The following is a 13,689-nucleotide window of genomic DNA, read 5'->3' on the forward strand; positions in this document are numbered from 1 at the left end:
GTACACGGGGAGACGTTAGCCATTGCAGTGGAGGGGAAGAAGAATGCTCTTACACAGGGGACAGGCACTCAAGATCTCCAGCCATGCATACACTTTGATCTGGGAAGGGGTCCAAGCCCTGTGGGTCTTTGGGGGACACTCTGGGATGGAAATAGTTTTATATATATCTGCCCAGTCCCTTTGGTAAAACCTAGTGTTGTTCTTATCACAGATCCTCAAAGTTCAAAGGATACTTCACGGGGAGCATTTACTCAGCAAGTAAAGTGTACCACCCATAAGCATGCTTTAGGGAAGGCTACAGGCTGTTTTAGAGCAGGTGCTGAGCAGGAGAAATTCTGAGGTATATCACACCCAGAAATACTATGGGACAGTCTAGACTGTGAAAGGGAAAAGCAAAGACAGAAAGCCACAGGTATTCCTCCAGGCCTCCTCTTGAAGGTTTCCAATGACTCTGGCAAGTTTCTGCTTCCTTGAGATCTAATCAGAATATATTCCTGCTTATGCTGTAATCATAGCAATTGTTTGAGCTTATATAGCATTTTGTCTTGGTAGAGTTTCAGAATGCTCTAATTGTGGGGAACTGGCCAATTCTCTGCAATCTTTGTGAAAAAGTCTTAACGCACCCATCTTCCCGCTGGGAAAACTGAATTCCTTCCAAGTGCTCTTAATAGCAGAATTGGGGAGCGAGGTGCAGATTTAAATGTCTCAGTGTGCCTGTGGGTTACAGCTCCTTCTGGCCCCCTACCTGGAGACCAGGAAGAAAGAACAATGATAAAGAATTAGCATGGGCTTTAGTCACATTTCCCTTTTTGTTATGCCCTGAGCCCTGCTCGGGTAAGGATGACACCAACAGTTCCAGCCTCCTCCCCACTGCCCACCGAGGCGCTCGTGTGTGCCCACAGAAGCCACACACTGGCATACTGACACAGACACCAGTGCACACTGCCGAGCTCCGGGTGAGAGGTGATGAAGGGACAGGCTTCAACTCCCCTTGGAGTCAAGCCTCCCAGATAGGAAAGCCTCCGGGTGTCGCTCAGCAGAGTGGAGCCAATGCGTGCCTTGGAGGAGGTCTGCTCTGAGCCCTGTACAGATTGGTGCTGATGATTCTTACCAGTTGTGTGTATGTGCAAGAAAAAAAAATCAGAGAGGCTGCCTGCCTGCTCCCATCTCTCGCGCGCTCTCTCTTGCTCCCTCTCTCTTTTGCTCTCTCCCTCCCTTTGCAAACATTGGATTTAAACCTGCTCAGAATTCAGCACAGAGGAAGGCAGCAGCGGTAGCAGCAGCAGAAGCAGTAGCAAGCCCAGCAGCTGAGACACCACAGCCTCAAGATGTACCACCCCGCCTGCTGGATCGTCTTCTCCGCGACGACCGCCCTGCTCTTCATCCCAGGTACCCGGGGAAGGGGTCCGTCTATTCCTGGGGCGATTTGGAGATGTTAGAGCAGAAGAGGAAGGGGGAAGGAGGAGAGCCCAGGAGGAAGAGAGGGAGTGGGAGATGCATGTGGGGGAAAGAGGTAGGCTTGCTGTATGCACGCACACACATCCGCTCCTCACTCACACGCATGCAGATGCTTGCAGCACAGGATTTGCTCTCTGCTCCCTGCGATGCGATCAGTGAGCTGGGTTCGAGAGCTGCACCGTGCTGTGAGGCACCGCTGTTTCTCTGCAAGGTACCGACTGGCATTAACCAGTTGTTGTCCCAGGGGTAAGAGAAGAGGGGTTGAAACTCCCAGTCGTAAATCCTTCTGGCCGCTTGTGTTGGGACCTGCAGGACAGATGGAGCACCCTTATTTCTGTCTCCTTCTGGTTTCTCTCTGTTTCTGAATCAGTCACCACCTCTCCTGGTCCCCTTATCTCTGTTTTTTCCAGTCTCTCTGCCTGTCTCTTTTCTGTCCACTCCTCTCCCTCCACCCCTCTCTCCCCCCTCCCTCCTGAACCTGGTCTCCCCACTCTCTCACTCCAGCTCCTTGCTCTCCTGATCCTCCTCTACTCCCACATTTCTTGTCTTCACACAGTCCATCCACCACCCCTTACCCTTTCTTTATCCTTCCGCCAAATGGGCAGATTATGCCTTTGGAATCTACAATCTACTCACTGTCTCCTCCTACTCCTCACCTGGGAAATGTGTATTTCCCGTGACAGAATTTGGCATGTTCTCCTGGGGGAAGGCTGGGAGTCGGGATTTACCTGATTCTCCTCAACATCTTCCCTACCTTATCTAGTGATTTAGATGTGATCCTACCTATCACAGCAGTTACTTGTTTGGGGAAAACAAATCTGCAGTGACACAGGTAAGATGCTGCAATCCTACCAGAATGAGCTTAATGGAAGTGTTGCAAAACCCAACACGTTTTAATAGATTCGATAATTGCACGCGTGCTGTTCGCAAGCAGACAACTAAATGCCTGCAGGCATCCTTCAAACAATGCTGAAGGGACTGGGTTATGCTTGCCAAGGTTTTAGGCAGCATCAAAGTGTCTGTGGGTTTCCATACTAAACCCCAAACCAGTAAGGATTTTCTTTTCCCTCCCCCACCATCCATCCCCCACCCCGACAAATTGAAATACATGCATTTGGGTAAACATTAGCTTAATGTAAAATCCCATACATATATCCACAGATGCAAATTCTGAGATTCTTAAACCCTGCATATTCTGATATAGGTAGAACACATAATTTTATATTTTTTTATTGAGAATCCCTTGGTTTTGGTTTTTATTCTCAAGACATTAAAGCCCTAATATTTCTAAGGACCAGAATGAAATTAGAAAAACAAAAGTTTACTGGGGAGAAAGAAGAGAGAAGTGACTTTAAAAAAAGAAAAAAAAATTCCTTGTATGATGGTTTCCAAGGTTTTTTAAAAATCGTACTTCTTGTAGCAGGGATGGCTCTGCAGAACGGTGTTCCCAGCTGTTCTTTAGGCTGAGAAGTTCAGAGTGCGTGGTGCTGTCATTCTTCTTCAGATTCCAGCCTGGGTGTGTGTGTGGGGGGGGTTGGCCAGACAGGGTTCAGGGGAGAAAGGCAGGGCAGGCAGGGAGCACTCAGTGCCTGCTCCAGCCTGATAGAGGGAGCCAGGTGGGCACTTTGGGTCCACAGTGTGAGAAGACAAACTTTTCTGTGTGTGCAAGTCCCCTGACTGACTGGCAGCCCCTGGGGCCTCTTGGTGCCAGACTGCCTTCTTCCCCCTGTGCTGGGGCCCAGGCAGGAAGAACAGCAGAGCTCAAGACCCCCCCCCCCCCCCCCCCCCCCGCCCACCCCAAGGGCTCTTGGCTGTGGGTTTGCTCTTCCTCCAGGAAGCGATCAGAAAATTACACCTCAGATGGGAGGGAGTGAGTCCTAGTTAGCTGAAGCTGCATTGCAGTGCACCCTGAAGGAATCAGGGTGATACCTCCCTCTAGAGGTCCCGTGGCACCCGAAAATGCAGCTCCACTCCATTGGTAGGGTGTTGACCTTGCTTGCTGGAGAAGCTTCTGTACCTAAAGTCAGCTGTGCTCAAGGGAATGACCTCAGCCTTCCCAGCCCTTCGGCCCTCCCCAGAATAAAGTGTGGTGGGCAGGAGTGAGGGCAGGGCATAGGGGAGAGCCTTGGGTCGCTCGTGCTTAGAGGCTACTCTGTATGCTAACTCTGCCAGGAGCCCGGCCTGAGAGGTCTCCCGGGGAGGAGGAAAGGTTGGCTGTGGGAAGTGTGTGTGGAGAGAAGGAAAACACTTCATGAGGGGTTCCTGTGGGACCCAAAAGTTCTGATGAGCACAACTGGCTTACTTGTGACTTCTTCCTCCTTGCTTCTCGTACTTCCTTCATCAGGCTTTTAGACTTTTCTTTTTCTTTGTTTCAAATGATGCTTTTTCTCCCATCGGGGTTAACACCAGCTCATTAGCCATCTCCTTTTCCTGTGTCTTAAGACAGAGGCTAATGTTATAGTAAAACCCTGACCTGGTTAGGCCTTGATGCCATTTTATTCTGCAGCCTTCTATATCTTGGTAAACATGCTTCCATCCCAGAATGATTTTAAGGCGAATATTGTCGCCTCTTGGTGCCTTCCAGGGAGAGACCGATGGTCATAAATTGCTTTTCTAGGCTGAATCTCAGGGATGGGAAAGACAGTAACAAGTGGAAAATGTAATGAACCCCCATCCAAGATGGGAAGAGGACTTCTGTTGACAATTTAAGGCACTAGAGTCACACTAGGGCTTGAGACATTCTTGAGGTCATGAGCTTTTGTGGTCCTAGGCAGGGGGAGAGAGTCATGTTGATCTTGGGTCTGGGGGCTTGGTGGAAAGATGGGTAACTTGGAGGAGTAAGCCCTGAGAAGCCTGGAGGGAAGGACATTTACATTCAAATCACGGGGTGGGGTTGGGAGTGTGGTGGGGGAAAGGGATTAAAATGCAGAATCCCTGCCCCCACCTCAGACGTGCATCTTTAACAAGCCTGGCAGAACCTTCTGAAGCACTATAAACCCACTTGGTCTGCACTTTAAAATCTGTGTGTCTGTGGCCTGCAGCACTCGAATAGAAACCCATCTTCTGCCTGCCTTTTCCCTTCAGGTTCAAAACCTGGCAGGATGGTATGGGGGTGGAGGTGAAGCTGTGTTGCTGTGTTTAGTGGTCAAGGCTCAGTACCCTGGAGCACAGCACAGCCCTTCTTTTCTCAAGTTCAGACCATTCCCTCCTGTTTGTCCCCTTCTCCCTGGCCTATCCTACTTGAGCCTCCTATGCTGTGACTCGAAGCTGGGCAGTTAGCTGTAAAGCGTCCCCATCTACCTGGGCGGGACTGAGTTGTGTCCCATGCACAGACCTGTCAGCTTGGATTCACAGCCACAGCCACATCCTTTAATCATGCTTGGTCTGAAAGCCTTGGACTCACACAGACAGCTCGGGCAGGTGTAGGGTCTTCCTTTACCCCCACATACATTCTCACATCTTCCTGTAGGGAAGTGCCCTGGGTCTTGGGTTCCTTGGGCTGGAGTGCTTGGCTTTGGGTGAGTCTTGGGGTGGCCTCTACATCCAAATTTCCGTGAATTCTTTCCCCATGGCCAGCACAGAGTTGAGGAGCTGGCTAAGTTTGCCTGGTTTGCATGAGGGACTCAATAGGAGAACTCTTTGCCATGGGAGAATCCCAGCCCTAGACTCAACTATAAATGAGATATGAGATATGGACCAGGACTGAGCACTCAGTTATTGTCAAGACTTCGTCATCCTTCTGCCAATCATGGATTTGTGCCCCTCTGCCCCAACCTACCCTGTAGCCCTCAATCCCTTACAAATGATGGACATGTTAATGAGTTCGGGCTACATGCTGTCAGGGCTCAGCATTGGCCCAGTGGCAATAGCAGGCCTGAGAAGGAGACAGGTGTCGGCAGCCTCATAAAGATGGCTTTTTCAGTAGCCTGGAGCCAGGCAGCATTGCTCAACCTGAGATTAATCAGAGATCCCGAATGGCTTGAGGTCCCTGTGTGTTGCTTCAGTCCTGCCTGCTCTGTGCTTTCTGTCATTCTTAGAACCTTCTGCCATGTCTCTGTAGCCTGGAAAATTACAGAAGAAGATTCTTGAGACAGTTGGCACTTGCGTGGAGTTCGTTATGTAGCAGCTCTGGGCCTCAACCTCCCACATCAGCCACTAACTACTACACTACTCCTCCTGCTCCCTGTCTTAAACCTGTGTCAGAGCTTCACGGGGCAGAGTGTGAGTACACTAAGATGGGACTTGCCCTAAGCCTCCAGGCAGAGGACTGAGACGTGGGAAGGAATTCTTTGAGGTTTCTTTGGTTGGCTCAAGGTATTCCCTCGAATCTCAACCTACCAATCTGTAGAATGGGTTCTAATGATGTATGCTTCTTGTTTCCAGTAGGACAGAATAGCCAAACGTCTAAGTTAGGTGAAAACAAGTGGAACATTTCTGAATTTTTGTCACTGAGAGCAAAGACAAAAGCACCTCATTACGGTCTCCTAACAATAGGGCAAACAGCGACTTGCACGTAGATGGAGTGCGCACTCCTTACTGCGGAAGAAGGAAGACAACGAGCCAGGACCATACCAGCTCACCTGTGACACTGTCTTTACCACAGTGAAGAAAATCATCTGAATATAATTCACCCATTCATTTATCCAGGAAGACAGGTTCTAATTAAACAAAATCTATTAAGTAAGGTACTCTCCTGCCCCAAGAAACATAGATCCAGTGAAACAGGAAATTATTCAGCATTCTCCTTTTGGACTCCCAATGAGATATGCACGCTGACTTTGAGCTTCCCAGGCCTTGGTTTCTCTGTATTAAAAACTAGAGCAGCAGACTTGGCTCCATGGTCTCCCAAAACATTGTTTTGCAATATTTTTGGTGGGCTGTTATGGACATGGACTTGTTTATCAGCCTTGGACAGTGGTACTCCAGGAGCCCCATCACCCACGGCCTATGTGATGTGACTTTCCTGTCCCTGGCTCCCTGGAGAGGGGCCCATGGCCTGCTGCCATCTGCTTGCAGCTGGTTAGGGCTGGGGAGAGAGGACAGAGGGAAAGCAAAGCCTGGCTATTCCTGTCAGTGAACTCAAGTGTCAGCCCACAGATGGCCTGTGGCTGCTGACAAGTCAGGCTGTCAGAAGCGGTGGATATTAGCACCTCTGGATATTGAATGACACCTTCCAGACACAGGGGCTGGGCAGGCACTCGGAGGAGGGAGACAGGCTGGCATGAGCTTGGGGCAGCTCTGCTCTATTCTTCCACTCCTGTTCCTGCTATAGACACCAAGCTCCTGGGGAAGCTCCTGGGGACAATTGTCCCTCTTCCCTTTTTATGCTGCTGGTGGGAGGCTGAGACTTGGACTTTGCTTCTTAATCTGTGAGGCCTTGGTTACCTCTGCCTTTCCCTGGAGGGCACGGGGTGGTCACACAGAGGGACATGGATATCATTCCATTTACCAGATTTCTATACCACTCTGTTCTGTACTCCAAGACAGTGGTGTTTGTAGGGTGAGGGGCAAAATTGAAAGTACTTCTGGGGTGGAGCAAAATATAATCCTATAACCAGAGAAAAACTTTTAAGACAATTGTTTTCTATTCTCTTCCTATTGGTGTGTGAATACATATTCTCTCCTGTCTTCACCTTCTCCTCAAGTCAACACACACACACACACACACACACACTTGCAGATGAAAGTTTAGCTACCCTTAAAATCACATTCACAACTTCTTAAAGAAGGCAAGCCACTTCCTCTTGACTTCTATCTCTGTCCTTCCAGAACTCCCTGCTGTGGCCTCTAGGCCTTGGTGCTCTCCCTGTGGGCACCCATAGCAAGGGGCCTGCAGGCTGCTTCTACCAGATAGAGCCATGAGAAAGCATGTGTGTGTGCTTCCCCCTAGTGAAGCAGAGACCCCCTGCACATCGGCCCACTGGCCCCTGGGCTCTAGGGCTGGTGCTGGAGGCAGGCCTTGTACTTGTTTGCTATCATTTCCCTCCCACCCAGACCCCTAGGTGCTGAGACGCTAGGGACTCTCCTGCAGTCACTAGACTAACTTAATTAAATGTTTGCAAAATGCTTTGAGACACCCCTGGGCAATGTGCTGGGTAAGTGCAGAGCATTATCATTATGATGCAGGCACATTCCCTTTAATGAGCAGAGATGCTGTGCAGAGAGACCCCTGGAAAGGCCAAGATGAATCGATGCATTAGGACACAGGCCATTGATTGGAATGGCTGCTTGTATGTTCGTGGGGGATGATAAGTGACAGTCGGATGACACACTCAAATCCAACATGGAGAAAACCAGCATGTTTGGCATTTCAAGGGACAGATTGTCTGAAATGATCTGAGTGGTCATTTTTGAACCTTTATTCCCAGGGCATTTTCACAGGCTTTATCATTCAAACTAGGAGTTTGCCTAGTGGTTACACTTAGAATAATGATGGTTCCAAGCTTTATGGTTTGCCTGGAGAATTTTTCTTTGGCCTCATTTGTTCCTCAAAGTCACTGTGACATAGGCCAGTCAAATGTTGCCCCCTTATCTTTGCTTTGCTTAAAACTCTAGGTAGACTTCTGGTAGCCTTTAGAGTCCAAAGTACTGAGCATGGTCCACCTGCCTTAACCAGCCTCTGGTCTCAATTCATCTCACCTCACACCTCTCTCTCCTCCCAGCTCATGGCTCTAACTACTCAGGACTTGATCTGTTCCCCAAACACACCATGTTCTTTCTTTCTTCAAGGACTTCGTCTATGAGGTTACTAGGCCTAAAAAATTCTGATTCTCTTATCGTGCTGTTTCTGGTCAAACTTTCATCCTACCCTTCAGGGCTCAGCTTAACTATTGCTTCTCAGAGATTCTCCATGCTCTAAACTAGGGTAGATCTCTCTCTTTATTACGCAAGTCCACGATACCAGGTTTCTTCTAACACTGTGAGTTCCTGTATTTTAAAGTAATTCTTTGTTGTAGGTCTCTTTTCCTCCCTGGACCATGGTCCATAGAGGTAGTGAACACATCTGTTTAGTTCTCCAGCATATCCTAAGTGCCTAGCACAATGACAGTTATTAAATAAAGGCTCCAAAAGTATTTGTTGTTTGGATGAGTGAGTGGATGAATGAGTGAGTGGATGAATGGACAAATGAACAGGTAATCAGCCAAGGTCACACAAATACCAAGTGTCAGCTTATCTATTCTATCATTCTGTTTCATCCCATTGAATGCTCAAAGGCATCTGGGACCCTGGGTCCTAGCCTGCCCATCCGCTTCCCCATCTGCAGAGTGAGGACAGAGAGGCATGGAGATGTGCTCTGCTAATGGGAGATGGAAATGTGCAAAGAATGCTTATAATGATTACTCACTCGAGTGTTCATGCTTGTCAATAAACACCAGCTCCAAGCTACCAACCAAACACATGCAGCAGCTCAGAATTGGAGCTGCATGTTTTCAGATCTCACATCACATGTTGCGACAGACACGACTGACAGTGAGAGTTGTTCCGTAAACACAGATGTGGGCCCTGATGTGGGCTATTGGTTTAACGCAAACCCAAATTACTTAGCAGATTTAATCAGGATGTCTGTTGACATGGCCCCAATTATTTGAAACTTAGAGTCATGCTCGTGATGTCAACATTATACAATAGAAGGAAGAATTGTGTTGTTCACAAAAAGTAAAATGTTGATAGTGTAGGAGTGAGTTATATTTGAGCAAGTGATACTTATATGGGTTGATGTTCATATGGAAAAGGTATAAAGGATCTCAATGAATCAAAAGAAATTGATAAGGGTCGCTCTCATTTCTTATACCCAGTCATTTTTTGTAGCCCTGTCTATTTTAGACTTGTCATTTCATAGTTGTGGGATTCTGAATACAGGGCATCTTGTGTTATTCATCTCAGAGTGTTCTAAGTGCCAAGCACATTAACTTACTTGATATGTTATTTATTGAGTGATTGTTATGTGGCAAGCACTATGCTAGGCACTGAGAATGTGATGCCTGAAGAAAAATCATTATGGTCCCTGTTCTTGTGAAGTTTATAGTCTAGTGGGCTAGACATACATCAAGTAGATACCCATATGGTTGTGAAATCACAACTGAGATAAGACTTTGGAAGGGAAAGTGTATGCTGCTATGATTGCCTATAAGGAGGGCTTGATATTGCCAGGGAGATCAATGAAGCCTTTCCTGTGAAAGAGATAACTGGGCTGAGATCTGAAGGATGAAGAGTGAAAACTACCCAAACCCAAGGGAGGAGGCAGAGGAAGGGGCAGAGTGAACAAGATATGCAGAGACAACATAGGAGAAGGAATCAGAGGACATTCTGTTCAGCTGGATGGAGAGGTAGGGAATTTGGTGTAAGATAAGTTGAGAGAGCTGGGAAGGGATCAGAAGATGCAACCCCTGCCCACACGAAGGTCATGTTTATCATTGTGGTCTTTATTCTAGAAGTGATGGAATACCACGGATATGACTCATGTGATGAGGGTGAAGATCATGAGTTATATGTTTGAATCTTGTTCTTGTTCCATTTGCAGAATGGATTAGAGGTGAGCAAACATGGAAGGAGGTAGGCCAGTGGGAGGCTACTGCAGTAAGTCAGATGGGAAACCACTGGTGGTGGGTGAAATGGGGAGACATAGATGACTTGAGAGCTGTTGCAGGAATGTCATGGGTGTGCCTTATATGTTTGAAATATTGAAATCTAAAAGTAAACCCATAATAGGCACTGACAGTCCTTTGGGGAGCATTGAGAAAAGTATCTGTCCTCAAATTCTTGCTCACAAACCATCTATTTCAGTTTAGGTGTACACTTGCTGTGAGATAAGAAATAGATTATTTTTGGAAATTCCATCATTTCTGGAAGTCTAATAATCTCAGCTCCTTAACTCATGTCCTCTCAAGGGTTTAATACAGAAGTTTAAGATTGCATCACTCAACTCCCCAATCCATCAGAAGGATTATAAAGAGCTCTAGCTGTGTTAACTCCTAGATTGTGCCCCTGATTATTTTCTCCTGGAAAAAATCAGGGATATTAGAGAGGTTTTGATTGGACTTGAATGATTTGGGGGGGCACAAAGATACAACCATTTCCCAAATATTATCAAAATGATAGGAAAGAATGCATGACCTCTCCCCAAGATCAACCACCTGGATAAATTATAATAATTTATTTTGAAAAGTAAAGGTCATTGGAACTAAGAAGGCTCTTAGAGATGACCTAATCAATTCCTTTCATTTTATAGATGAGACCACTGAGGCAAAGGGAGTCCAAGTATCTTATTCAAGGTCACATTATCAGATAGTGACTGAGCCAGTGTTTGAACACAGTTTTCAATAACCTGTGTTCATAGCTTGCCTGGTGTCATTTCAGTGTGATAGTGAAGGGCTGAGCTGAACTTTGTCCCCCTCTCTGGTACACTATTGGGAAATGAACTAACTTGCAACCTTGTCCACTACTCTGTTTCCCTGAAACTCTCTCATCATAGTGCACAAAGAACTGGACAACTCCACAGTATCTTTTGCCCAGTGATTAAGGTGAGGGGTCAAGAAACAAAAGAGAAGCCTTGTCCTTTTCAGAGGCTTTCTCACACTTTGAAGGACCTTTGTAACTGAACTGGGAGACATCTTAAAATCAATCTTTTCTTGATATGCAGAATGATATGCTCAGGCTAGTACAATATCAAATTTCAGACGTGTGTCCACCTGACTTGCTTGGTCTATACGCTATGAAAAACACCTGCCTTTATCATCACTATACCATCAAAATATCTATTTTAAACTTATCTATTTGGTCTTGGCTCTGAACTAACCAAGAGAAACTCCACACTGAGAATGCCAGAGTCTCTGTATTAATGATTCATGTTTAAATGGTGACTTGCAGTCTACAAAGCACATCCATGTACATCCTAATTATCCTGTAGCTAGTGAGTGAAAGAGCCAAAATATCCAGGTCTTTTTACTTCCCCACTCCTATACCATCACACCTCTTTCACAATGGACAACATGGGTGTGGGTGCTGTCAAAACAATAGTTTCAAAGCAGCTGTAGAAAAATGCGAACAGAGAGCAAAAGCTATGCCAGGTATGATTCAGGGTGAGTGCAATGATGTATGTGACATGGTAGGATTGCTAAAACGTGACAGTGGTGGGGCCAAGCATCTATGGGCTTTTCTGTTTCTAGGAAGATAGGCTTAAAGAAGACTGTGGCTTCTCTGAACAAGCCAACCTTGTTCTTTTGAACAGCCCAGTGCCAAGGGATTTCCCACTCTCCTTAAAGAGAAGAGAATGTTGGAAGAGAGAATGTGGCAGATGGAAATAGCCCGTCAGCCTACAGGCTCCAAGAGAAGCTGGAGTTTCCTTGGGAGTCCCCTGGCTTTATCCCATGGAGAAGAGAATGCCCAGTCTTGCTTGGCACTGGGGTGGATGCCTCTTTGGGTGAGGCCCAGATGGGAAGTGATGACGAAAACCACTATTAAGAATCTCTATCTTTCCCTGATGGGCCTTACCTTCTTTTTGTTTGGGGGCAAGGTCTTGGGAGTAAAAGGGAACTGCCTTATAATTGCCACTAATTTAGCCCCCATGATGTCCATGGAGCCTGGACTGTTTCTTTATTATAACCTGAATGACTGTTTCTTTTAAATTATTTATTTTTGAAGTAGATAGCTCTCTACCATTACGTTATGGGAGAGCATGAAAGCACTTACCTAGGAAGCAAAAGACAAGGCTCCATCCCTGCATTTATGAAATGGATGGCCTTGGGTTCAGCCCAAGTGAACCAAGTGGTACAGCCTCCCCAGGACTCTTTTTTTTTTTTTTAAGTAAAAAGGACCACAAACTTTATTAAAAGTCAGTAAAGGTAACATATAGTATGTACAGATGGCACATGGTGCCAATTTTATTTGCCGTTATTATAGTACTCCAACTCATGTTTACGAGTTACACCTTTGCCGCAGCCTTGCCTAAATCTGGAACGATTGCAGAATTTCGCTGCGCCAGTGTGCTGATCTTCGCGGGCTTGAATGTGGCATACTTGTTCTTGATGGTCATGTGCTTTGTAAGCCCACAGTTCACCATGACTATATTCTTAGCCAGGTGTTGCATAACACTTAGAAGGGATTCTTCAGTGTATGATAGATAATGCTGTAGAGTTGGTGTCCATTCACCGTTATCAAGAATTTTCAGTGCTAAGCAAAAAGCTCCTGCTGCAGTCTGAGAAGGAAAGTGCACCATATCATAGTCCAACATAGTTAGTTCCATCGGGTATTTGGCCAAAGTATGTTGCTCAACATCAACCTCTGTGATCTTAGATGCTCTCTGAAGGAAATGCAGGGGTAGAGGGCGGCCCAGACCAAAATTTAAAGATCTTAGAATCTTCATTTCCATCTGTCTGATTTGGTGCTTAGTATAAGTGTTGTCAGTCACAAAGGCAAAGTCACCAATTTCTGGAGGGTACATTTCTTCATATTTGCTTGCAATAACATGGCAGTGACACCAACCAGCTGCAGCATCTTCTTGGGCACACAATTATTCTGCATGAACCGATCAATAATGGAAACAGTCATGTACATGGTCTCCCGAAGTAACCTGAACTTCATCTGAACCTGTACTAGCCAGTCAATAAGGACAGCTCTCATGTTTCCAGTGACTTCACGACCCAGTAGGTATTTTGGTCTGATGGCTTGCTCTTCCTCAAGTTGTCTCAAATAAGCATAAATATCTTTCACATATTCACTACAAAAGTTTGGATCAGCTCCATCTTCGGCATCCACATCATTCACTGCAAGAATTACATCAGAGAATGCCTGACACAGATATTCTTCTGCAGGGGCACATCCAGATGTTTCCACTGGGCTTGGAGAGGGAGTATCAACCAAAATAGGCTCAGGCGAAAGTTTTTCTTCTTTAACGGGCTCAGGTTCTGGCTCAGGTTCTGGCACAGGCTCGGGTGCCTTCTCCAGAGGTTTAGGTAGTTTTTTAGCAATAAATTTTCCAGGAACCAAAGTTTTTACTTCCTTTTTCAGAGGCAATTTGGCCTGTGGTTGTTTGCTGACTTTGTTACCAATGTCTCCGAGGGCCGTTCTCGGTCTCAGCCCGGGCCTGGAGGCTGCAGTCGTGCCCAGAGGCACGCTCTTTGCCCCTGCCATGCTGATCTTCGCCTTATTTTCCACATTTTGCGTTCCTGGTGACCCGGAGCGCCATGGCTTCTTCTTCACCAGGCAGCAGCTCAGTCTCCCCAGGACTCTTAA

The 13,689-nt window shown here is 46.6% G+C and overlaps 1 protein-coding gene and 1 pseudogene across 1 annotated transcript in view; one reads left to right on the forward strand and one right to left on the reverse strand.

Moving 5' to 3' along the window:
* The first annotated feature begins 1,102 nt into the window (after window positions 1-1,102).
* The window catches only part of OPCML (opioid binding protein/cell adhesion molecule like), a 1,111,761-nt gene continuing 1,099,174 nt past the window's right edge, over window positions 1,103-13,689 (forward strand). Inside the window, exon 1 of the mRNA XM_046015661.1 lies at window positions 1,103-1,389. Within this exon, the coding sequence (XP_045871617.1) occupies window positions 1,329-1,389 (61 nt within the window). The 5' untranslated portion in view covers window positions 1,103-1,328. The remainder of the gene's footprint in view (window positions 1,390-13,689) is intronic.
* Window positions 12,380-13,642, reverse strand: LOC123948483 (annotated as a pseudogene).

The sequence above is a fragment of the Meles meles genome, chromosome 8 (genome assembly GCF_922984935.1).
Source record: "Meles meles chromosome 8, mMelMel3.1 paternal haplotype, whole genome shotgun sequence".
Taxonomy (NCBI): domain Eukaryota; kingdom Metazoa; phylum Chordata; class Mammalia; order Carnivora; family Mustelidae; genus Meles; species Meles meles.